Source organism: Heloderma suspectum, chromosome 1 (genome assembly GCF_057233095.1).
Source record: "Heloderma suspectum isolate Gila_16-S chromosome 1, 16-S_ref, whole genome shotgun sequence".
NCBI lineage: Eukaryota > Metazoa > Chordata > Lepidosauria > Squamata > Helodermatidae > Heloderma > Heloderma suspectum.
The window spans coordinates 320,329,881-320,356,151 of record NC_139458.1 but is presented as its reverse complement, the minus strand read 5'-3'; the positions used below and the strand labels follow the sequence as shown (position 1 = coordinate 320,356,151).

At 43.4% G+C, this 26,271-nt stretch overlaps 1 protein-coding gene across 1 annotated transcript in view; it reads left to right on the top strand.

Moving 5' to 3' along the window:
• SCML4 (Scm polycomb group protein like 4) overlaps positions 1-26,271 on the top strand; it is a 65,647-nt gene that overhangs the window by 26,569 nt on the left and 12,807 nt on the right. The window contains exons 4-5 of the mRNA XM_084827221.1: positions 6,614-6,805; positions 14,874-15,140. Coding sequence (XP_084683347.1) covers positions 6,614-6,805; positions 14,874-15,140 — 459 coding nt within the window. The remainder of the gene's footprint in view (positions 1-6,613; positions 6,806-14,873; positions 15,141-26,271) is intronic.

Genomic DNA, 26,271 nt, shown 5'->3' with positions numbered 1-26,271 from the left:
GTCGCACTGTGTGTCAGTGTTCTGGACAGGTTCGAGGAATGTTGCAACGTTGACAGAATACATTTCGAGCACTTGCGAGATTAAACAGTGTTAAACAAATGTAAATGTAATAAACATTATAATAAAATGCAAATAAACTATACTGTATACCTACTTTTGGGCCACTCTGTATGTGCAGGGTCAAGCTGAGGTTCATTCTTGAAATACAGAATGTTATTTTGAACTTGCACACTAACTTTCATTATTGCTAATATCTCAGACTTCAAGGGACATGTGGTGTTGCATTGTATTTTGCATTTGACGAAGAGTGAAGGGCTTGAGCTAGTATTTGAACTTGTAACATTGAACTGTGCCCTGAGTGTGTGTACCAGATTTTGTTCCAAAATCTTACTGTTCAAGTGGTGTTACTCCATTAGAAGCAAATAGACAAACAAATGGAATGCCAAATGGCAAATTGAACTAGAGGTATCACTTCATTCCACCAGTTAGGCATGGTCCCTTACTTGAAGTATGAGTCAGGTTCTGAAATTGTGGAATGGACAGGACCTCTGGCTGGACAATGCTGCTATAGGACGTTTTTCTGTCTAAACATGCATAGGATTGTGACCTAAGAGTGCAATCCTATGGCCGCTGGTCAGCAGCTAGATGGCCATAGGATAGGTCAGAACCCACACTCTGAGGTCAGTTCCCTGAGAACTGACCTCCACCCCATCCCATGCCGCATCATAGGCAGTGCAGAATGGTCTCCCGCTCCGCGCTCGGAAGAGGAGTGCAAAAACAGGGCGTTCCTGGTGGTGTGCCGGGGTGGGGAAGTTGGAAATGCCTCTCCGACACATCCTACGTGTCATCTGGCTGCTGCTTCCCATGCTCTGAGGTCCCACGAAAGCTGGGTGGGCGGAGCAAGGAGGAGATCTGTTCCTCGCCAGTCCTCCCTCCCTGCACTAGATTGGCGGTCGCCTCCGGGCTCAGAAGCAACCATCAACCCAGATCGGATTGCTCCCTCGGTGAAGTAACTAAGTAATCATCAATTACTGCTGTTCTGAGTGCTCACTGCACTTATTTTGCATACATTTAAGCTTTAACATAATTGTCACGGACTTATTTTTTTGCAGTGCATTTCCATCTGATCTCATTGTTAATTTCTCTCTCTATACCCATGAGTATACATACCTGCTAACTAATAACACTTCTTGAGTCTAATGAAGTGGACTCTAGTGCATAAAAGCTTGTGTCATAATAATTTGTTAGTTTTTAAGATGCCACAAAACTCTTATTTTGAAACTCCTGATGAGTGCTGACAACTTCTGTGAAGTGGATGGAACAAGACATTCACTGAAATGTCTAAATATCTATATTTTTGATCTTCCACTTAATTTTTCACTTAAAGAACTGTAGTTATTATATAACTGTTGTAAATCACCCACAGAGCTTTGGCTATTGGTCAGTGTAGAAATAAAATAAATAAATAAATAAAACTAGTATGGTATTTTTCATTTTTGAATGTTCTTTTGACTCATATTGGTTTATGGGTTGTTGTTTTTAAAAACACACACATGTGTAACAATTCATGTTTTAAAAAATGCTTGGAAATAAGGGATTAAAAGCTTTTGGTCATCTTATCTGAATAAATCTGAAGAACAAATATACTGTAGTAACTATTTAGTTCATAGACAGTGAATCTAGATAAAACCTGTTCTGCTGCAGCAGATCATACCATTTCTACTGCATCGCTGGGACCCTCCATGCTGTGCAGCCCTCAGCTTTATCCTGCTGTGCAACATTTAATTCTATTTCCAGTTTCATTTCTCCTGAAGGCTTTCTGATCCCAGTTTGCACCCATGATGAAAGCAACAAAAAGCTACACATGCTCAAGGAATTATTTTAGCTAATTCTAAAATATGATTGAAAGCATGCCAGTTTGTTTGTTTGTTTGTTTATTAATTAAATTTATTAATTGCCCACCTGGCTGGTCACCCAGCCACTCTGGGCGATGTACAAAGTATATAATAAAACAGTTTAAAACAATAAAATTCTACAGCAAAAACATTTTCTAAAATACCCTAACCCACCCCAAATGCCTGCCTGAACAACCACGTTTTTAATGCATAGAGGAAGCTCATTAAAGAGGGGGCATGGTGGAGTTCCCTAGGGAGGGAGTTCCAGAGAGTGGGGGCCACCACAGAAAAGGCCCTCTCCCTTGTCCCCACCAGTCTAGCTGTCCTGGCTGATGGGACAGAGAGAAGGCCATCCGAGGCTGATCTTGTTAAGCGGCCTGTCTGCTGTTGCTGGAGGCACTCCTTAAGATAAGCTGGGCTGGAACCATATAGGGTTTAAAGGTCAAAACCAACACCTTGAATTTGGCCCAGAAAACAACTGGTAACCAGTGCAACTCCTTCAGCACTGGAGTGATGTGAACTCGCCAGTGGCTGCCTTTAATCAGGCAAGCCGCTGCGTTCTGTACCAGCTGCAGCTTCTGAACCGTCTTCAAGGGTAACCCCACGTAGAGCGCATTATAGTTGTCTAAATGAGAGGAGACCAGAGCATGTACTACCGATAGGAGCAGATGGTCGGGAAGGAAGGGGCGCAGCCACTGAATCGGATGGAGTTGATACAGCACTGTCCAGCTCACAGCTGACACCTGAGCCTCCATGGACAGCTGGGAGTCCAAAATGACCCCCAGGCTGCGGACCTGGTCTTTCAAGGGTAGCCATACTCCATTCAACACCAGGTCAACATCCCGCAGGCTCCTCTTGTCTCTCACCAAAAGTACCTCGGTCTTGTCAGAGTTCAGCTTCAGCTTATTGCTCCCCATCCAGGCACTCACCGTTTCCAGACACTTGGACAGGGATTCTACAGCCCACCTTGGTGAAGATTTGAACAAGAGGTAGAGCTGTGTGTCATCCGTATATTGATGACACTGCACCCCAAACGTCCTGATGATAGCCCCCAGCGGCTTCACATAGATGTTAAATAGCATTGGGGAGAGGATGGAACCCTGCGGCACCCCACAAGTGAGCGGCCACGGGTCCGAAACCTCCTCTCCCAGTGCTACCCTCTGGTACCTGCCAGGGAGGAAGGACCGGAACCACCGCAATACGGTGTCTCCAATGCCCAACCCCTCCAGGCAGTCCAGGAGGATACCGTGGTCAATGGTATCAAAAGCCACTGAGAGGTCGAGGAGAACAAGGAAGGAGCATTCGTCCCTATCCAGAGCCCTCCTCATATCATCCACCAAGGGCGACCCGGACCAAGGCCGTTTCTGTCCCATGCCCAGGCCTGAAGCCCGACTGAAATGGGTCTAGATAATCGGCTTCTTCCAAGTGTGCCTTCAACTGCATCGCCACCACCCGCTCAATCATCTTGCCCCAAAATGGCAGATTCGAGACTGGGCAAAAGTTGTTCAGAACTTGGGGATCCAAGGAGGGCTTCTTTGAGAGTGGTCACTCCTCGAGGGCTGATGGCATCACTCCCTCCTCAGGGGAGGTGTTCACCACCTCCCTGATCCCCTCACCCAGTCTCTCTCTGCAGCCCATAATGAGCCAAGATGGGCAAGGATCAAGTAAGCAGGTGGTCGGCCTTACAGATGAAAGCACCTTATCGACTTCATCAGAAGGAAGAAGCTGGAACCGATCCCACAAAACCAGTTTGCCACAGGCCACCTCTTGCTCACTAACTGTAACCACAGCGCATGGAATAACGCTCCTAATCCGATCAATTTTATCTGCAAAGTGCCTTGCCAAGGCCTTACAGGAGGCCTTAGAATGCTCCGGTGGTTCCAGAGCCACTGGACTGACCAGGCTCCGGACCACTTGGACAACACTCTGCAGACACGCTAGAGACAGCATAATATTCCTTTTTTGATGCGATAGAGGCAGCATAATATTCCTTTTTTGCTGCCTTCACCGCCACGTGATAGGCTGAAGATACAGCTCTGTCCTGTGTCTGATCGTCTTTGGAGTGAGACTTCCGCCACCGGCGCTCTAGCTGTCTCACCTCCTGTTTCAAAGCTCGTAACTCCAGATTGAACCATGGTGCAGTCCAAGCCCTGTTCAGCACGAGAGGGAGTTTCGGATTCACCCGATCCAATGCCCCAGTGATTGCGGCATTCCAGCCACCCACTAGGGCCTCGACCGAGTGTCCGTTTGCATGCTCCAGAGAATCCCCAAGCGCGTTCAGGAATCCATTCAGATCCATAAGACGTCTGGGGCGGACCATTTTAATGGGTCCTCCACCCCTGCAGAGGGGTTGTGGAACCGAGAAGGCCAACATCACCAGATAGTGATCTGACCATGACAAGGGGGTGGTGGATATACCCCCGACTTCCAGATCACTCCCCGCTTCTCCAGAAAAAAACACAAGGTCTAGTGCATGACCGGCTACATGGGTGGGCCCAGTTAGAATATGGTGCAGCTCCCAGGAGGCCATGGTCTCCATGAAGTCCCGAGGTGCTCCTGTGAGGATGGCCTCTGAATGTACGTTGAAGTCCCCCAACGCCAATAAGTTAGGGGACTGTACATGCACATCAGAGACCACCTCAAGCACCTCGGCCAGGGAGTCAGACATGCAGCAGGGTGGACGGTACACGAGCGGAATCCCCAGACTGCCCTTAGGGCCTAAGCTCCAGTACATGCACTCAGCAACCTTGGTCTCCCAGAGAGGGGGCCTGGTGAAGACCAAGGACTCTCAGCAAATAACAACCACTCCTCCTCCCCAATCCCCAGCCCTCGGCTGCTGTGCATACGAAAATCCGGCTAGACACATGGCTGCCAGAGTTGGAGCAGCAGCCTCGGCCAGCCAGGTCTCCGTAATACATGCCAGGTTTGCACCCTCATCCAGGATCATGTCATGGATGAGGGATGTCTTCTGGGTAGCAGACCCGGCATTGCAGAGCAGCAAACGAAGGCTGGAAGATGGAGTCACGCCTTCCCCAGCCATCCTTTGGCTCTGGACAGGCCTGGAGCAGGGGACAGATCCTACACATCTCCCCCTTGTTCCCCTTATCTGGCATGGCCTGCCCCTAGTGCTCCGCCAGCGCCTGCCACCCAGCCTCAGTATGTTCTGGCCCCCAACGCTCCCCCCACTGCCTCCATCAGGTGGACACATGCCCCCTCGCTCCCGCCTATCAGGCAGGCTACCCACCCCTAAAAACACAATAGAATCCCCCAGAAATTAAAAAAAAAACAATTAAAAAATTCCCTTTAAAAATACTGCCAGGCAGGAGTCCACGGTAGTGATGGCGGCGGCGGCAGCACCGGAGGAGGAGGAGCTCTTCCCCAGTGGTGACAGCTTCTCCTACAGGCCCTGGCTCTCCCAGGCCACCTCAGCCAGCCAGCTTATGTAGCCCTTCCAGGAAGGGGCAGGTGGAAGCAGCACAGCTGGCTCGGTACCTTGGGGCCTGGTCCTGCAGGGACTGGCAGTCTGCCAGGCAGAAGTCCGCAGGGAAGGCCTGGTGTTGGTGGCAGCAGCCACAGCAGGCCCAGCAGCAGGAGGCATGCCTCTTCCCTGGTGGTGGCAGCTTCTCCTGCAGGCCCTGGTTATGTCCAATAAGATCCTTTCTTTTCTTCTAGTATGAATATGACTGAATTTCTGTTAACATCAATAAGTTGATAGCCTTATGGGGTCAGGCTACAAATTCATTTGCCTTGGGTCCTGAGACTAGACTCAGAATTGAACCACCAAAGCTGAAAGATAAATACATTTATTGAGATTAGTGTTTTTTCTTTGCCAGAAGAGAAAGTACAGGAGCCATCAGTACAAACCCCGGGTTGTACTAAGAACTTAGTGCAACATCAGCAAAACAGAACAACTTCCCAGCATGTCTAAAACTCAAACAGGCATGATGAACTGCTATAGATCTACAGCAGCAGATGGCATAGGTTATGTCTCCACTACATAGAAGTTATAAGTTTGTTCCCATTCAGATCTGGGCCCAACCACTGAAGTGTATGCTATAGATCAGTTGACACAACCAATTTTAGGGCCATTTCCCCATTTCATTGTAACATTTTCCACTACAAGTGGGAAATAGGGTCTGTTTGTCTGTCTGTATGCAAGCATTCTGCAATGCTTTCAGCTCTGATTTATTGTGCCACTATAAATTCTTCAAAAAGACAGTTAGCAGTGGCATGCTCTTATTTGTCACTTGTGTGAACAACAACAACAACAACAAGAACATCTCCATAGATTGGGATGGGTGGATAGAAATTCCCCAAAAGTAATTGTGTAAATTAGTCCTATGTTCCAGGATTGCAAATTCAGAGTAGAGCTTTCATCTGATTCTGGTGATTTAGTTTAGCTCTGCACAAATAGATGAACTAACAGGTAAGTTTGTATATGGATTTGGAGGAAATCCACACTGGGGCTCTGGAACTCGCCTTTTTCAGTGAGATATATATAGAGCAACAACAATCAATGCTATGCTGTGCCACTTCTGGCCTTCTTGTATTTATTTAGTGAATGGCCCAAAGGCCCAGAGGTCACAGTTACCAGCGTTTGCTCAAAAGCCATGAGACTCTCAGCGAGGCCAACAAAAGGACAGTTCTCAGTCTGTTTTATATATGGCACTATTGCTTATATTGAATGACTCCCTAATTCTTCCCCATTTCTCCCTCAGTTTCTGCTTCTTTTGATGGAAAACAGCACCTCTTGAGCCTTCCAGTAGTGAACAGCATTGGTTATGTTTTGCGGTTCCTCAAAAAGCTTTGCCGCAGCTTATTGTGTGACAATCTTTTCAGCAATCAGCCTTTTCCGCAATACAACACTTCTGAAAACCCAGAAGAGTATGAAAATGGACGGATGGAATCAGGTAGGTTTGATCAGCTATGGAGGAAATACTTTAAAATTGACCTTCAGTTTGTATAAAAATTTATCATTTTTATGATAACTGAACCTCACTAACTGAATCTTTTAATGCTTGGAAAAGTTGCATGCCACATCCCAGAACGACCTTCCTTTCTAAGGGCCAAATCACATGTGATGCAGGACATCCATGATCAGATCTCTCCACATGTTTCTTACTATAAAACAAGACATTTGTTAAGGCTGCCTTGTTCATTTGCCTCTTGCTCTTTGTTATTTGTTTATTGAAAAGATTTGCACCTGCTTTTCTCCATAATATTAAAGCAGCTTTCAATAATCAAAATAGTATATAATTAATTGATGTATAAGCCTTCCCACCTGGGAGAAGGACAGGGGAGAACATGAAATTCTAAACACTGGCAGATCATGAGGTATGGAGAGTATATTGCATGAATATCCATAGTAGATTTCAGGAATAACAGCTGCTGTAGGCACATCACAAGAAGGTACAGTGTTATCACTAGTATTCCCACTACTTCATGTGGAACAAGACATTACATCAGCAAACACATATTTCCCAAATGTGTGAGGACTGGGAGGATCTTCACAACAACGGAATGAGAAGTGCACTGGAGTATTACCCATATTTTCATGGAATCGAATTTGGTCCATCAGGGACACACAAAGCAAAATAAGCTGAGTGTTTTGGGGGGTCACACAGCACTCAAAAGGAACATACTTCTGGGTGAGGTGCAGGGAGTAGAACTGAATGTCATCAAATTGGCAGGAGCTGCTCAACCAATGAGAGAGGCTTGTTTCCCACCCTTGTCCAGGCTCCCCGTCCCTGCTGCTACTACATTATGAATGGAGAGCAACTAATTTTCCCTGTGTGTGCAGATTTCCCTGAAGAAACTAAAATTGCTAGCTCTCCAGTGCAGCATCTGAATGTTCCTGAGAGCTCCCCCACCCCAATTTTGCTGCATCCCAGCAATCTGCTGTGGACTTATTGCTCCCACCCCATTTTTCCCCATGTGTACACTTTTTTCTATTGCTTCCAACCCCCTCTTTCAACCTTCCTTTCTCCCTTTCTCCTTCTCCCTTCTCACAAAGAGGAGTTCCCATAAACCTGAAAGATCGTTACTGTGATAAAGCAATAAAGCGGAGAAGGGACTTTACACGATAATGAAGAAACAACTTTACATCAGAGAAACTACAGGACATCAAAGAAGCACAACATCGCAATAGTGATTTTAAAAAGCAAAAGAGAAACGAAAGAGCGCTTTAGGACAAGTTACTAAAGTTAGCCTTTAACCCTTTAACTGCAGGGGAGTGAGATTTATTTCTTACTTCTGAGTAAACATGCACAGATGGGGTGATATGTTAAAGATTAAAAGCAGGCTAGCTAGAGTGACTGAGTGTCCCCACTACTGCGGTAATGTGAGGGGTCGCTGCTGCATTCCTGGGGATTTTCTCAATGGGAAAAACTACTTCGATTGGGAAAAGCAGAGGGCATGGGGCATCCCAACCCTTTGACCACATCACTGCCAGGTCACAGAGGCATGCCCAGGATTTAATGTGGAGAGGAATGGCACACTGTGGCAAAACTGCCAGGGAGCCATTTTCAGAAAAACAGTCTGAGTAAAAGGAGTTTCAGAAAATGTGGCTTTTTCAAGTGGGAAGCGGCTGCCGCTGGTTGGCAGTGGATTGGTGATGACGTCATCTGTTGCGAAGGAATTCAGACTGCTCTAACTTCTCGCTAAATTGTTCATGAAGACAGCCCCCTGGGTAACATGATTGCAAGGCAGAGAGGCATGTTCAAGAGAGAATCAGCAGATCGTGGGTGCTTAACTCTTCTCCACCTGTGTCAATTCTTCTCTGCAAATGCCTGCTGATTCAGCAAAAACTGTTTTCCCTCCACATGTAACATTTCAATGTATCATGAATCCTGGATGATTAAAAAAAGAAAAGAAACCTCATTTTGCAAAGATGAAAAGATACTTTCAGTTTGTTGTGGCATGATTTTGTGGACTGCTTTTTCTAGTTACGCCTTCAGATCTGTCAAATGTCAGGGCGTTGTAGTACAAGTAGTGAAGCCTTGAAAAAAAAAACTGGACGAAAACCCAGAAAAAATGGGGCAGGGGAATGTTCCCAAAGTTCTCAAAAATGTCTGGAAAAACACAGAGAAAAAAACATTTTCCCCTAGTTTTTCTGGGTCCAACCCTCCGGCCCACCAATTTTGGGGTTTTTTTCCCCAGACCTTCACATCTCTAGGTACACACTAGGAAAAAGAGTGCTTTGAGAATTAAGCTTTATAATGTCATTTAATATTTTGTTCTATCATAAAAAGTTATTAATTTTTAAAACCCATCAAGGACTTTATTAAAAACTTTATAATGGCTGGACATAATAGTCATGCATGTCTCTTGCCTGTCTTCAAAGTGATCTTCTAAAAGGAAAAAAGCAACATGAGTTCAATCCCTTAAATGCAATAAATATGCTGTGTTATTCTTTCTCTTATCCAGTCCTGTAGCAGACTCGATCTTGTCTTCCCCCATGTAATAACTGCAGTGCATGGCTTTGGAGTATAGTCAAAATAAATGGCTTTTATGGTTATCAGTAGTCCCGGCTTTGGTTCAGCATTTAATTACCTGCACAAGCCATTTATTGCCTCATATATTCCTCTGCCATGAACATTATCCCTTAAACAATAAATAAAATATTAAGGTCAGATTTAAAGGGGGAATGGGAGATCCGTGCAATCCACTCAACCACAACAAAATTTAATAGAAAACTATTTGCCTGATCTAAAAAGGTTTGTGGAGAGGAGGTCATTATGTTGTCTGCAGCATTTGAAATGAGATGGAACATGATGATTGTATACATGGATTTTTCATTCTTTTTGACAGCTGAGCTGCAGTCAAAAGTGGGGTTATGGCACTGCCGCCTCTACACCCCCAGTTCAGGCACTGGTTGACAGTGATTCAGTGAAGGAGACATTACATTAACATAATATGCCATTTGTAAACATCTACTTTGCACAGAGTAGAAAGCGACATTTATTTACTGTACTGCTTTCAATTCATGACAGCTGTCTCGTGCCTCCGTGGAGGTACACTGGGATGCTGCTTGGAAGATTTTAAACCAGGCTGGGCAATTTTTGCTAATATCAAGCCATGTGACGGTTCTGTTTTGTTTTGTTTTGTTTTGTTTTTTGGCTCACAGCACATATTCACAATGCTTATTTTCAGTATTGTATGCAGTCATGCAGTATGCTTGCTCCCACATTTCAGATACACTGGTGGGCTTTGGTCTATGCTCACGCTGTGGCTGTCCACACAGCTAATACAGGACCAGCAACCTCAGGACTGACTCTGGGCTCCTTCACATGGAGCTTTTATCCTACAATTGAGATGGCTCCTTCACGGAAGTTTGCAGGCTCCTTACATGACGCCGTGATCATCCAAGGTGTCTCCTGTGCTAAATGCCCTTTGTTCCATTTTTAAATAAATCGCAGATGAGTTCCATTTTTAAATAAATCACAGATAATGAGCTATCAAATTACCCTGTTGTGTTCCGCTTGAGTTTCTTCCATGAAAAGAGGAAAAGCGACAAGAAGAGGAACAAGATCAATGAAAGATAATGGAAAACTCAGATATGGGGAGAAGGAGGGGGAAAGGAAGCGGGTGAAAAGGGGAGTTGTTGTGATCCTGCATTTAAAATGGAAGCAGAAAGCCCCATTTTAAATGCAGGTTTTTAGGCTGTTGTAGAGATGCCCTCTATAGCTCCTAGGCAATAGAATTATGCATTGGCTGGCATAATTCAAGGGGCAGCTAACTTCCCCACAGGGATGATGGTTAGACCAGAGCATGGGATGGAAAGGAGGGGTCCTATTCTCCTTCCTGTGTCATCTTAGCTTCCTGGGGCTCCCATGGCTAACACAGCCATCTGTGCTGATAGAGCCAGCGGCTCTCCCTTCTGTCTTGGTGGGCTGGAACCAAACATGCTCAAGGATTTTGAAGCAAACTGACCTATTTCTCATGCCTTTGACTTGCGTGCAGATCAGAAATGCAGCTCTTCCTCCTATTTTGCACCTCTATGGATTTTCTGATGCAGTTCTCAGCTAAAATAAATACCAATATGTGAATTAAAATGCATATTTTAAGATAAAATACTTTTAGAATGATGTACTTTGAGAGAAAGTATGTTTAGAAATTTGTATTTTGTGAGAAAAGACATTCAAAATATGTATTTAAATACATACTTAAATACTGTTGTAGACAGACAGACAGACAGACAGACATAGAAAATGGGACAAAATGCATTTGTGAATCAACATGTGCAAAACTGACATGACTTGGAAATAGATGAATCTATCCATCCCTAGTCAGATCCTGGTCTACGTGCTTCCCAACACTGTACAGGAAGTCAGCTGGCAAGAAGGCAACCGACCAAGGGCACAGGAAGGAAGAAGGCAATGCTTTAAATGTAGTGGCTGAACATAGCCGCTCACTCCCAATAATCATAGGAATATAGGAAGCTGCCTTATACTGAGTCAGACCTTTGTCAACACTGACTGGCATCAGCTCTCCAGGGTTTCAGGCAGGAGTTTGCCCAATCCTAGCTGGAGAAGCCAGGGATTGAACCTTTGACCTTCTGCATGCAAAGCAGGTGCTCGAGCACTGAGCTACGCCCCCCCCCCACTCCCTGAAGAGCAGGTTTGGAGAATATGCAGGGGGGGGGGGGAGGCTGCCAGAGGGAAGAATTCAATCTGCCAGCAGTGTCTGTTGTGTTAGTGGAAGGACACCACTGGCTACCCCTACATGGTTCCAGGGCCTGTATCCCCTGCAAACAAAGTGTTAATGGTCTGCCTTTGTTGATCAAAGTAGTGGTAGTAACTAACATGGTTCCTCTTTGAAGACATTCCTAGTGTGGTATGGAACCACTCAGAGGCTTTCTTCACACGGAGTTTTTATCCTGCACGGAAGTTTGTGGGCTCTTTACATGACGCCGTGACCCTCCAGGGCATCTCCTGCACTAAAAATCCTTTGTTCCATGTTTAAATAGATCGCAGATAATGAGCTATCAAATTACCCCGTTGTGTTCCACTTCAGTTTCCTCCGTCAAAAGAGGAAAAGCGGCAAGAAGAGGAGTGAGATCAATGAAAGATCATGGAAGACTCAGATACGGGGAGAAGGAGGGGGAAAAGGGAGCAGGGGGGAAGAACGTATGTGAAAAAGGCATTCATGATCCTGCATTTAGAACAGAAGCAGAAAGCCCCATTTTAAATACAGGATTTTAGGCTGGTGTAGAGATGCCCAGAAGCAGCTCCCACACCACCACATTTATTTATTTATTTATTTATTTATTTATTTATTTATTTATTTCTATACCACCCAATAGCCAAAGCTCTCTCTTCACATGTGTGGTGAATTGTCTGGCAGAATTTGTCCAGAAGAGTTATGTTGTGTAGGAGGGAGGAAGCTGACAAGGACCCCCAGTAGTTGCAATACAAGATGGGAGACATGCCCGGATTCTTATTTTTAGCGGTCATCCTTTATGTGCCAAACTACATATGGTGTTTGCATCTAACATCGTTTTTAAAAAATGCAACTTGCATCAGCTGTTGGGGGAATGGGATCTCAGAGCATGTGTGAGGTCACTGTTGAGGTCCCTTCAGGGTTAAATTCCCCATTGGTGCCATGTCATGTGTAGTTTGGCCTATCAGATATTTGAACTGCTCTGCAAACCAGATCAAAACAGCATTTTGGCTGGTTAGTGAGAAATGGTTGTATATTATGGTTATATAATAGTAAAATGATACTTATTCTAGGGGAATTTTAGACTCAGAGATGAAGCACAATTATGAACCTAATATATGAAACTTAGATTAAATAGTTGGGTGTTTTTCTTTGATAGTTAATAGATAGTTAATGTACAGCTGTTCCTCAGGGAGTGCCTTCTCCTCTATCAGCTACCTCAGGCACCTTGGTCATCTGATGAAGTTCTTCTCCAAGTGCAAACCCTGTCAGAAGTGAAGCAGGTGGCAACAAAGGAGGGGGCAGTTTTGGCTGTGGCACACTGACTATGGATCACCCTCCCCAAGGAGGCCCGCCTGGTGTCCACATTGTTTCCTTTAATATACCAGAGAAAACCTTTGTTTAGTTCCCTGGGCTTTTTAACTTGCTGAAGGGTTTTTACCTGGTGGTCTATTTAAGTATCCTACCGTTTGGGCAGGTGAGTGGGTATTGTACTTTTTAATTTTATAAACTGCCCTGGAATGAATTGTGATAAAGGGCAACAATGAAATGTTTTAATGACTTAATTAAACAAACAAACAGGTTTACAGAGTCCACACCTTGAAGTAATTCTCGTTGTACCTCGCTGTGTCATTGGTGTGCCTCACCTTTATCCCTGTGGGGGAGATATTCATCTTTCCCCTTGGTGTGAAAGCCAGAAATGGAGAAGCAGGGGTGGAAGGAGGACATGTCAGCCATGCTTCCTCTCTTGAAGCTCTGGTGGAATGCACTCAGGGTAGCTAGAATCAGTTGTACACCTTGTGAGGGGCCACCAGGTCAAAATAAAGACCATCCAGGAAGAATAAAAGCACTAGCAAAGATCAGCTGGGGTTGATGTTTGTTGGCCTGAAGGAGTGGTAAGGCCATCTGTTGCTTCCGTAGATCATCATCTGATACACACTTCAATGAGTTGTCTGTCCTAGGGTGAGATCAGACCTGACATAGATGCTAAATCACTGTCAGCATTATATACAAAATAAGAAAAGCTGATATTAATTATTTAGGCTGTCTTTAAAATAAGGCTTTAGGGCTGGCAGGGCAGGCAATTAGATAAACCCATTGCATAGCTAAAACAGAAGAGAAGGCTGAGTGACCATGAGATCATGATGCTGAAAATGGATGGGTCACATCTGGTCATCCCAATATTATATTAAGAAAAAATATGCACACATTTGATCACTAAGTTTGGGCTGCCTTTCCCCACCTGACACCTGCCTTCCTTACTCCTGATGTCCATGTACTGGATATCATAGTTGTCTATTAGAGACAGAGTGGGTGAGTGAGAGGGAGGCATAAAGGACAGCATGAGAGAAACCTAAGAGATAGATGTGGGAAATGGAGATATGGAGCAGTATCCAATCCTGACAGTCTGCAAGTGCTAACCACCCTGCACTAGCAGGAACAACTGCTAATCCAATGGGAAGCTAGCGCTGGCTAGCGCTGCCAGATACTTGCTGAAATGACCACTTCTGGAATGGGACAAGTCAGCTGAGCTTGTGGAAGGAGCTCTGCTGACTTTACCTGTTCCAGAAGTAGAAGTTTCAGCTAGTTTCCTTGGTTGAACTAGCAAGTGCTAGCTTCCCATCACACTAGTGGTTGTTCCCACTAACGCAACGTGTTTAGCAATGGTGGATTGCCAGCAATGGATACTGCCCCATCTCTGTCTGTCTGTCTGTCTCAGTCTCTGTCTCTCTCTTTCTCTCTGCCATGCCCATTTTGTATAATACAAAATTGTCAGGTACTTTGCATGGACTTATTGTATACTCTGTAATACATGTGAGACAGAATCTCACATGATTGCGAGAAATGTCATGCCTGGCCACACCCAATCTTTATTAGCAATCTGTAAGGACACACAAATATTGCAGTAGGGGACAATGCCATTAGACATAACAATTTCTAATCCTGGGACAAATTTATAATGTTTTGTCCACCACTGGGACACACACTGAGCGCCAGAGCTCCACAAAATTCAAGGGAAGCAGCTGCCTATCTTTCAGCTAGTTCATTAATATAGTTTAGTAACAGAATATATATTTTGCTCACAGAACGTTTCAGATTTAGGGGCAAGGTAGATATGATGCTAACCTTGAAGTTAAATCTCACATAATAGAGTTATTTCAATTTTGTTCACACTTCAGTTTTCTAATGGATTTAAGCTGTTTGTCTAATATTTAAGACTGAGTGAAAACAGAAAAGATAGTTTAAAAAACTAATTTATCTTTTGTAGAAAATCAATCATTTTATTTCATTAACCCCTGATCCTTTCCTTTTGAGCAGAAACAGTCATCCCTGAAGACTACCTGGTTGATCCAGTGACCACAAAGCACTACAGCGTAGACCCCTCCGATTCTGCCTTTAATTGTATGGGATCTGTGTACTCTATGAGGCAGAGTTCTGGAGATGGACGTCATGGTGGAGGATCCTCTTCCTCTTGTAGTCATCGTTCTGGCCAGATGGCTTCCGGGGGGCCATCAACTGCTAGTTTGAGGCATCAGACATCGAGCCCAACCCGAAATGGAACCTATCTGGAAGGAAACGGAAGTGGTAACATAATACATTTAATTTATCTAAGATTGTGTTGAGTTCCATATCCATACAATGAGTTTCATATTTCTTATGATTTGGTTCTTGGGGAAGGACTTATGATAATTGCATATACAGTGGATGCATGGATGTGGAAGTGGGATCATGGCAACAAGCCCTGTCCCAACCAATATGCAGTCACGAGACCATCTGTAGGAATCCTATGCATGTACAGAGCCTGCGTGCTGGGGGGGAGACCCCTGGCGGAGCATTTCAGGGGCACTGTAAGGCATGGCACCAGCAGCTTTGGATCTACTGGTGCCTCCTTGGCCATTTTAAAGTCATTACTATCTTTCTCTTTGTAAGTTATTAACAGTTCTATAGAACTCCTAATATTTCTAATCTATCTGATATACCTGAAAGTTTAACCGGGAAAATGTCTTCCCTGTACCACATAATCCCTCTGGTTGGCAGTAGCTTGCTGCTGCTTTTCACCTCACTATCAATCTTTCATTTGCTTATTTTCGTAATTGCCATGGCAATTTTATTCCCCTTATTTTTTTAATTGAGTCTTCATGCATGTCCTTTTTTGGATCAGGGTGATTTGTGTGCTGCACCAACACTGGAGAAATCTGAATTCAAGTCTAAACTCAGCTTTGGAGCCGCTGGATGGCCTGGTGCACTGTCGCTCAATCTACACTCTTCCCATGTAAAATACAAATAGATAACTAGCACTGTGCTAACCATTGTGACAAAAAAACTGTAAAACTCTTGAAACATTTAAAGTGTTCTGTAAATATCAACCTGATTTATTATTTGTGTGCCTTTAATTAAGAAGCAGAGCCAGCCCTGTCATTTCACAAGTGCCAAGTTGTCCATAATCCTTGGCCTATAAGGGGCACCATGGTTATTTTATACAGTCAGTATCTCAAATGTTCTAGTTTCCACTTGCTATTTTGATTTGGGGGAGAAGAAATACTTGTCCTAATGTCCTATCCAAGTATTCCAGCCCCAGACCAGGGTGCAGCAGAGTAGCTTGGAGGGGAAGAGGGAAGGTTACATACAAATTTATCCATTCTGCAGCCCTCAGCACCTGCTGCCTGAGGCGGCTGCCTCACTCTGCCTAATGGTAGGGCCAGCCCTGATTTCTGAGATCCAGCCTCCCAAAGCTAAGCTTCTAGTTAATAGTATTTGAGAGGCAGAAGAGTGGAGGTCTAGGCAAGCTGACACCAGGTGGACAGGCTGGCTTAGGCCTACTTTTTCCCCAGTGGGTGAAACCAGCTACAATGGCCCTCCTGAGGAACTATTTATTTATGTATTTATTTACAATATTTATGTACTGCTCCATATCTAGAACAGATTTCGGAACAGTGAACACAAGAAATGAAACAGTAATAGAATAAAAAATTAAAACACCACATTAAAATTATACTTGCTTTTAAAAACCACAATGCTAATAAGGACGCACCAGAAACAACCCAGTGTTGGTGCCTGACTGACCTCCAGGGGCAGGGAATTCCAAAGAAAGGGGGCCGCCATGCTGAAGGCTCTTCTCCTGGTGGACTCCAGTCAGGCCATAGGTCCATGTGGAACCACCAGGAGCAAGCCCTCCGATGACCTCAGTGATTGGGCAGGTTGGTAAGGGAGAAGGCGCTCGCTCAGGTATCCTGGTCTCAAGTAGTTTAGGGCTTTGTACACTAGTGCTAAAACCTTAAACCTGGCCCAGTAGCAAATAGACAGCCAGAACTAGAGACAATTGCTTTATTTAGTTTATGACCCAGTGGACTTTCTGGATAGGATCCCCATCTTTCCAATCACATAACTATATATATTTTTAAATCCCCTCATCTTGGATTTCTGAAATAGTATTACACAAAATTATTATTACAGTATTACATTTCACTTCCTATGCTGAACACAGATATCTTTTTGTTATTTCACTATTTATTAGCCCTTTTTTCTCCTTAAATCTGATGGAATTACATGTGGCATAAGCAAAGTAAAATTCATCAAAGTAAACCTCAGCTAAGCAGTGGTGTTAATGAACACAGCAGCCTTCCTCACAATTTATATGAGATTTTTTTTTAAGTCCTCCCAAGTGTTACTGTTTTTCACTGGTTCCCATGTTGTTTAGTTTTAATGAAATAAATGTGTCCTTGGAGCAGGGTGCAATGATTAAGTATCTAAAATAACATTCCCCTCACCTCCTCCCTGGAACACTTCCTTGAGAATCAGCCCTTGATTTAGTCCTAAGGAAAGCACAGGGCCTGGCTTGTAATGAATTTGTGCATGAGGTGCTTAGTTACAGTGAGTGTCATTAGGAAAGTGGCAAAAACCTGTGTTCTCCCAGAAAGCTCAGCCAAGGTTTAAGGCTCCTTCACTACGCAGCCTGAGCAAGTTTTTTTTCAATTCCCTCACAAATGCAATGTCTGGGTAGGACAAGCATCCTGGCGGGGGAGTGGGGGAAGCAACATCATGGAAGGCTTCTTTGCCCTTGTTCTAAATCAGCCTTCCTCAACCTGGTGCCGTCCAGATGTTTTGGACTTCAACTCCCATCAGCTCCAGCCATCATGGCTAATGGTCAGGAGTTCTGGGAATTGTAGTCCAAAACATCTGCAGGGTAGCAGATTGGGGAAGGCTGACCTACATGGATTCATGTAAACATCTGAAGAGAGCTTACATTAGTACACTTGCTTTAGGATATGCACAGCTTAGGAGTAGAGTCTGCTGCCACAACAGGTCCCCACTCCCATGTGCATTCATTCTACCCAAAAGGAGCATGTGCAAGAAACTTAAGAGTAGGAAGAGCCCAGCAGCAGGTGTCATGTCCCAGAGCCCAGCAGTGACCTGGACACAGACGCAGAGGATGAGGAACCAGCGACAGGCCAGCACACCCACCGCCAGAGCTCCACAATCCATGGAGTCAGTGTGCCGATGATGGCAGTGTGCCCAGCATGAGCTCTTGAAGAGAGACAGAGGGCTAGGGCCCAGGCGGGAGGCTGTCTACTTTACAAGAAGGGGTGGAGACTGAAAGGGGACTCTGGCAGCCCAGTCATGGGAAGCTTCAGTATGGTCTCGGAGTTTGTTGGATCAAGTTGCTCACCAGAAAACTCTCCTTGGTGCTGTGATATCTGGCATGGTGTGCTGTACTGTTAGATAAAAAGTCCTTGCTTTCGGTTTAGAAGAAAAGAATGCCAGGCAGGCAGCAGTGGATCCAACACTATTTTATTGAACGTTTTGCAAAACGGGTGCAGAGCAGTCTGGACCCCGAGACACGTGTGCAAAAGCCTTTTATATCATATCGCTTCTATTGTTCTCACCAGTAACCAATGAAACAGTTAGTACATCGGCTCACTAAGTTAATATCCAATAAACAGTCACTATCAGCTTACCAAGCCGTTAGTCATGAGTGCGTCAGTATGATTCCCTTTTTGCTCCGCCTATATTTTCCCGCCACTCGGGCTCTTACGTAACTTGAGACGCCAATGGTTATGGAGTCTCCTTTTTCTAACAGTACTGAGCCCTGTGGGCTCCCCTTGGGACCACAACACAACAGCAGCAGAGTTCGCCTTACCTTAACATAGCAAGTCACAGCTGAAGTATTGGTGGAGACGCGGTAGGGGGAAATCTCTCATTCTGCCCTTTCCGTTATTCTTTGCTGAACTTGTTGCTCTGAGCTGGGAAGCAGAAGGAAAGGGACATCCTTGATCATTCTTGGCAAGGACTGATGAATTTGCTAGGAAGTCTCTCATTAGGATAAGTCAGTATTCACAATTGATTTAGGGCTGTATATAATCACAAGGATTTGAACCAAAATCTTTGAGTTTTCAGGGTATCATCAGTTTTAAATGTAATCCAATGAATCATCTGAGTAGGGAAGAATAATGCACACTTTGAGGAAGCAGCTCTAAAATGCTCTCAAGCCACAAGAAACTGTTTTAAAATTGTTGCAGAATAAAAGCAAAAACCACCTAATTTAGCAGCAGCAATGTTTGAATTTTGGTACAAGAGTCTTATTCACTGTGGTGCTGTGCCAAATATCTGTGAGGTTCAGTTTTTATGGCGAAAGTTCCCATGGGAAGGGAGATCTTTGCAAGAAAACAAAAACCAAAGATACTATTCCTTGCATTTTTGATTACACTTTTTCATTACCACTGTTCCCTACCTACTTCTACTTAGGCATGATTTTTTTTCTTGAAAGTGCTTCATAATCTCAGCAAATCAGGATCCACATCACTATGGTGCTGTGCAGTTGGTCAAATTTAGCTGTGTGATGCCCTCACTGGGGCCAGTTGAAGGTCTTCCACTGCATTCCCCTTGCCAATTCAACCAGACTGCTACAACTTGTCCTGCCATACAGCCCTGGCTGTTCCATTGCTTACCAGCACTATGCAGCAAAATTTGCACCCAGATCTAGCTCTTATCATATATATTTTCTACATGATTTGTGATACAGATCATGGATGGAGATGCGCATTATTGTGGATGTAATAATGCAATTACAATTTCATTTTCCTATATATTTGTAGAAGCGTTATCCTAAAACTCTCTCCTAGAATACTGGAATTCTGATGGTACTTTTTGTTAGGATGTATGGCTCGGTCCTGTGTTCTAGCTTCCTGCTGCCTTGGGAGCACATGGGATCAAGATTATGATTTGGGAGCAAACTCCAAAGTGTGGTAGATCCATGCCAGAATCTCCTCTTAATCTTCATGGGAAAGCTGTTATTAAACTGAGCAACAAGGTTTAAGGAGATTTGTACACCCTTAAATATTGTGTAAGGGGCCGCGGTGGCTTAGTGGTTACGATGCTGAACTGGAGACTGGAAGGTCGGCAGGACAGCAATTCGAGACCTGAGTGCTGCGTGACGGAGTGAGCTCCCAGCTTCAGTCCCAGCTCCTGCCAACCTAGCAGTTCGAAAAGAAATTGCAAGTAGATAAATAGGTACCGCTTCGGCGGGAAAGGTAACAGCGTTCCGTGCACCTCGGTGTTCAGTCATGCCGGCCACATGACCACGGAAGCATCTTCGGACAGCGCTGGCTCTTCGGCTTAGAAACGGGGATGAGCACCGCACCCTAGAGTCGGACACGACTGGTTGGGGCACCTTTACCTTTTTAAATATTGTGTGGTCTAGAATTAAAATGAAAATTATGTTTAAGACCCCACTATGATAAAAAAAAAAAAAAAAAGCACAGGCAACTGGAAACCTGAGTTGAATGGAATTTCACAAAACCAGTTTTCTTCTGCAAGAGAAAATTGCACAGCTTATTGAGCAGGACAGCTAATCTAATCTGACATTGTTTGGTCAATAGACACTGGCGCGTTGAACATAAGGATAAACTAAATCTTCCACAATCGACTGTAGGTAATTACCTGGGAATAGGTAATAACAACAGATCTTAGCTGTCTTCTATTAACCCTTTTCTTCTGGGCTTTCAATTTGTCCTACCCACACCACATCCGATATGACTAATCCCATCCCCAGTTTCTAATGTCGCATGTCTCCTTTCCACCTCTGATAAACTAGTAGACTCCTTCCATCCAACTCAGTTCCTCCTTCTCTTCCATGTTAAACTATTGAACCCAATGCAGATCCAAAGACCTTTAGATTCCTTTCTGCTGCCACCTGAGCTATCTCCTTTGCTCCTTAGTGTTTTTATTGCATTATGTAACATTTTATTTGTATTTGTATACCATCCTGGTATCCGGAAGGATGAAGGGTGGTTTAAAAATGTCTTAATAAATAATTAATTAATGAAATAATAAATGAAAATGGGCTAAATTAGGGTTATCCTGTTGTGGAAAGTGGCCACTGATCCCTTACAGCATGATCATATGCATGTTTACTCAGATGTAAGCCCCACTGAGTTCAGTGGGACTTGTGTTCACGTTAAGTGGAACTTGCTTCCAAGTAGCCTTAATATAAGGATGTTCATAGACGGTAGAGACCTGCCCATTCATTCTAGGTGTGTAGTCCCAAAACAGTCACTAAGAAAAAAAACCCCATTGACTAGTTCCTTACAGAAAGGCAAATGACATCACTGGGGAAATGCTTTCTTTTGCTTCAGTTGTTCTGTCAAGTCTTGAGATGGAATGAGCTGAGTGACTGAACTTCAGTGCATTCAGCTGGCCAGCACTGTTATATAAATCTGCTAGTGTTTTACCTAAACCTTTAACAGTACCAGATGCTACCAGGCCTTCCACATGCTGTGTTTAAGTTAAGAACAGTTAAATAGGTTCACTTTCCCTCTGAAATGCTTCCTGAGTTTCTAAGCACTCAACAGTTCATTTACATTTTTTCTTGCCACCTGCCAAAGCCAGGAAATTGGATTTTACCTAAATTATGATCTTTAAGGATAATTATTGGTACCAAACACTCCTCTCCCTTTGTAATCTGAGCATTCTTTATCATCTTGATTAATTCTGATGACACAATGCCCTAGGATACCTTTGACATGTGAGAGATGAGATTGTTATTAATGTATTTAATCCCTGGTGTGAATAATTTCAGATGCATAAATTGCAGGATTTATATACAGGTAGGGCTCCTCCAGAAAAAAACCCTAACCACATAAACTGGATAAGAAGAACTGAGGAGTCAACCAATTTTGCAACAGCTCTAGTGACTACCATTTAGCTTCTGAACCGAATTCATGGTGCTGGTTTTAATTTGCTAAGCCCTTTATGGTGTGTGTCCAACATATCTGACATCTGTACAATTCCCACTAATTAAAATTGTCTGGGAAGGCCCTGCTTAGAGACCCATTTTTTGCATGAGTTCAATAAGGAACAGAGCAGGGGCTTATTTGTGTTGGCTCTTATACTTAGAAATGCTCAAGTACTGTGTTCTGTCTTAACCCATTCCTGCAGGAATATAGAAGGGGTGTAAAGTTGGTCCTCTTTATAAGCATTCCAGAAATAATAATCAATAGATGGCTGAGGGTTTTAATTCTACCTTGTCCCTGAAGCTTTGGAAGAAAATACTGTATTTAATTGTGGGCTTAGATTACATGTTTGCATTATTATATTGCTCACCACTATGACTATTTAGAAAAGTAGGTTATAAGTAAATGTTTGATTTACAATAATATTAGTGATTACCTCTACTCATGTGCAGTTCTTTTTTGCATCTGAATTTTTTTTTATGCTTCTGAAAGGTATCTTCATTAGTCACCTGCTTCCATTTCCATTGTGGCATTTCAGGAAGCTGTAATTTAACACAATCTTGGGGGCCAAAAGATGCTCTCCTATAGATTCTTATGACTCTGAAAGACTCTCTCCCCCATGGGCTATAGTATATATTTATATATGAAAAATAAAGTGGAATTTGACCAGCTGTTCCTAAGTTCAGTGGAGGCAGACAACCCACCTATCGACAATAGTCCCAACATCCTAATATTGCCAACCTATAGTGTAATGGCTGTAGGAAATAAAACACCACTTGAATGCTGATGCTAGCAAAATTGAGCTGATTAGAAGACTGGGTAGTTTATCAGTTTTGAGGCATGGCACTTTATAGCTTTCTCTTCCCCTTACCCACCTGTTAACATCTGGAATAGGCCTTCAGATATATTTAGTATTACTAAGGATCATATAGTGGAATTTCTTTTACATTGTTGCTCTTTTTTTATAGCTTAATGACACAAATTCCAGATGGCCTTTTAGCTGTTGAGTAGGGCATTTGTTCTGCTAGAATCCTAGAGAACTATTTGACTCCACGTGAGCACCATTTATGGCTTTCTAACAAGAGGATTTGTGGCCACTCCTTTACTCCTAGTGCAGAGATCTCTTCAGGCTGTAATTATACTTTTATATTTTACATCAGCCCCAAATACAAAGGCCCATCAGCCCATATTTGCACATCTATAGCACTGCAACATCCTGCAGTCCATTCTTTGTACATTCAAAAATATAACTTGTTTGAGTTTAGTCTCCGTTATTGTAGCAAAAATAGTACTGTTTCACAGGCAACATGATTATTAGGCACTATTGAGACAGATGTTCAGCCAATGTACACTAGCCCAGCTTCATACATTTTACTGTGGGGGAACATCATTGTATACAAACCCTTCATTAAACTAATTCCAGTTACTTTATGCTCACAACAATCTACACACCGTGAATCCTGTGTGTAGGGGAGGTTGAGAATAGTAGAGATTTCAAACCCCTACAGCCAGAGGAGAAAGTGCACCAGTTACTGTATCTCTCCATGATTTATGTGAATTTATATTCCCTTGAAACTGAATTAAAATCCAATCAAAAATCTAAACAGTCACAATTATAGGAGGATCCGTAGTTCAAAACTAGAACTTGCGAGTTGGATATAACTCCCAGCATTTCCAGGAAAATAATCTTAGGTAGCAAGCCTGGGAAAGACCTGTACCTGAGATTTTGGAGACTCTTTGTAAATCAGAATAGTCAGTGCTCCTAAGCCAGATGTACTAATGGGCTGAATCAGTAGAAAGAAGCTCTGCATATCTTCTAACTTCTGCTACTACCTCCAAACTGCCACCAGAACTGTGACAAAATAGGAAGGTCTTCTTACATTATTACTAATGAAAAATATAAGGATCCCTAATTTAAATGTTTGGGCTTTTGTACACAAGCGTCATTTCCCATCCCACCAACTGCTCATGTCCCACAACTGCACTACTGCGCCGTAATAAACAACTGGAGCAACATGTGAGCATTTCTGCCCAGAAGCACCTAAGGAAGTTTGTGGGAGAAGTTGTGGTTGTAGGAAGTTGGGTAACTTTGTTAGACCCTTTGATGATCAAATTCACCCTCGCAACACTTAAGTGTCAAATTGTAACTGTTAAAATCAAACCGGTTTTTTATCCAGACACTCCAGACATGAACCTTATATCAAGTTTCATGAAATTTGGTCATTTTTAACTTTAAATATCTAATGAATATTATGATTCATTACATGCATTTTATTTATTTTTAGATGCTTCTATGGTGTTCCTGAATCCTCTTGCATCAGTACCTTTGAGTTTCTTGGCTTCCATTTTTTAAAACTATTCTGTGTTTCAATTGCTCAGTGCCTCTGGCATAGGAGAAATAGAGGATAGAGGAGAAATTTGTTCAGTCTGCATTTTAATGCAAACTTACCTAATTTCACACTTTTGAACTATTATGTGAACCGAAACTCAGTTATCCTTCGAAATCTGCACTTCTCTGAATTTTGCAATGGATTTCTCCATTTTTTTTTAAAAAAAGACATTTAACAGGGAACGTCCACACAAAAGCACATATATTTATGGAAATAGTGTTAAAAATGCATTATATTAGGAAATTTGCTTGCAAAAATGTGTATACTTGGCAAAAATGTGTGCAAAAATTCGTGCATTAGGAGAAATGCACCAAAATGCATATGAATTTTCAAGCAAACTTAAAGAAATGCTCAAAGTTCAGTATGAACTGAACTTAAGATTGGAAAAATAAGAAACGGAGAGAAATTGAAATTGAAAGATTTGTCCATCCCTATGAATCTGGCATGCCTAATCTCTCTCTCTCTCTCTCTCTCTCTCTCTTTTATTCCCAAAATGGCTCAGATTGGGTGTTTCACTGCATCAAGGAACATAGGAAGCTGCTTTATACTGAGTAAGACCACTGGTCCATCTAGCTCAGCATTATTGACACTGACTGGCAGTGGCTGTTCAGAATTTCAGAGAGGAGTCTCTCTCAGCCCTACTTGGAAATGATGGAGATTGAACCTAACAGCTTATACTTACTATGTGTATGTCAGGGGTGCATAGCCACAGGTCACATGCAGCCCTCAGCCCTCTGGAGAGATCGGAGATAAGGAAACAATTTCCCTTGCTAGAGCTAGTGTTAGCTAGGGAAAGCCTGGAATTTCCCTTGCCAGTGCAAGCGCTAACAAGGGAAACACATCCATCCCTTACCTTTGATCTCTCAAAAGAGATTGAAGACAAGGGAACTGTTTCCCTTGCTAGCACTTGCTAGCACTAGCACCAGCAAGGGAAAGCCCTGTTTGGGGAGTGAGGGGGGAGAATATGTGCCTGTAGAGGGCGGGGGGATAGTGTCTGCATGTGTGTGTATGGGGGGATATGGATGAAAGTATGAAGGTAAGCATATATGAGTGTATCTGTATGTCTGAGTGTGAATGAGTGTGTGTGTGTGTGTATGTGCATGTGTACGTGTATGTATGTGAGCATGTGTGCCCATGCACACACATGCATGGCCCCTGGCACCCCGGCAGACACCCGATGTGGCCCTAATGGCTGAAAAGGTTGTGCACCCCTGGCATATGCTCTACCACTGAGCTGGAGCCTTTCCCCCTGATCCTTATAAGCTGTATGCACCTACGCTGATCTGCTGAGCCCCTGATAATCCACATAGCTAATCACAGAAAGTACAGGGCTAACATATGAAGTAAACAGAGTAGAAACTCCTAAAGATGCCATCCCTCCCCCACCTTTTTGTTACTGCTTCCTGCATGTCTAGCTGCGCGCTATGCCAAAAATTGGGAAGTTCCTGTGCAAATTGCTTTTGCTGTTTCCAAGAGCTGCTTATTCATATGATAGCAAGGCGTGATAAAGTAAAACATGTCAAATAAACTATACCTTTTTTCACATTATGTCACCTTCTCTGAGCTCATCCGCCTTCCCTTCTGTATGTGCACGTGTGCACATAAACAGACATACCAGAGATGCAAGTAAAAACCAAGCAGATACCATTTATGCTAACATAATGTAGCACTTTGAAAGAGGACAAGAGCAAACAAAGGAGGTAGAGTTCGGGAGGGGAACAGGGCATAGCCATAGCAGCTGAGATGTATAATTCTACAGAGATTAAAAATAAAAACATAAATGCATTTTCTTCCCAATGTGCTTTATTGCCTCAATTTAATGTTGAAGGGGGCTGATGTGACCTTAAATCATCTCAGCCTTGATGCCACTAAAAGGTCACATGTGCAACATTCATCTTAGTGCAGTTTTAGTAGCTCTCCAAATAGGTGTTCTTTGGGGACACTGCTTCGTAAAAGCCAGTGATTAGGAGGATACCAAGCAGCAAAACATCCTTTCATTGCAGAGGGAGTTAGGGCTGCCCACATGGAACATTTGTTTTCCTTCACAGACCAAATATCAATGTCAGGAGAAGGGTGCACACAGGTACCCCATCATTT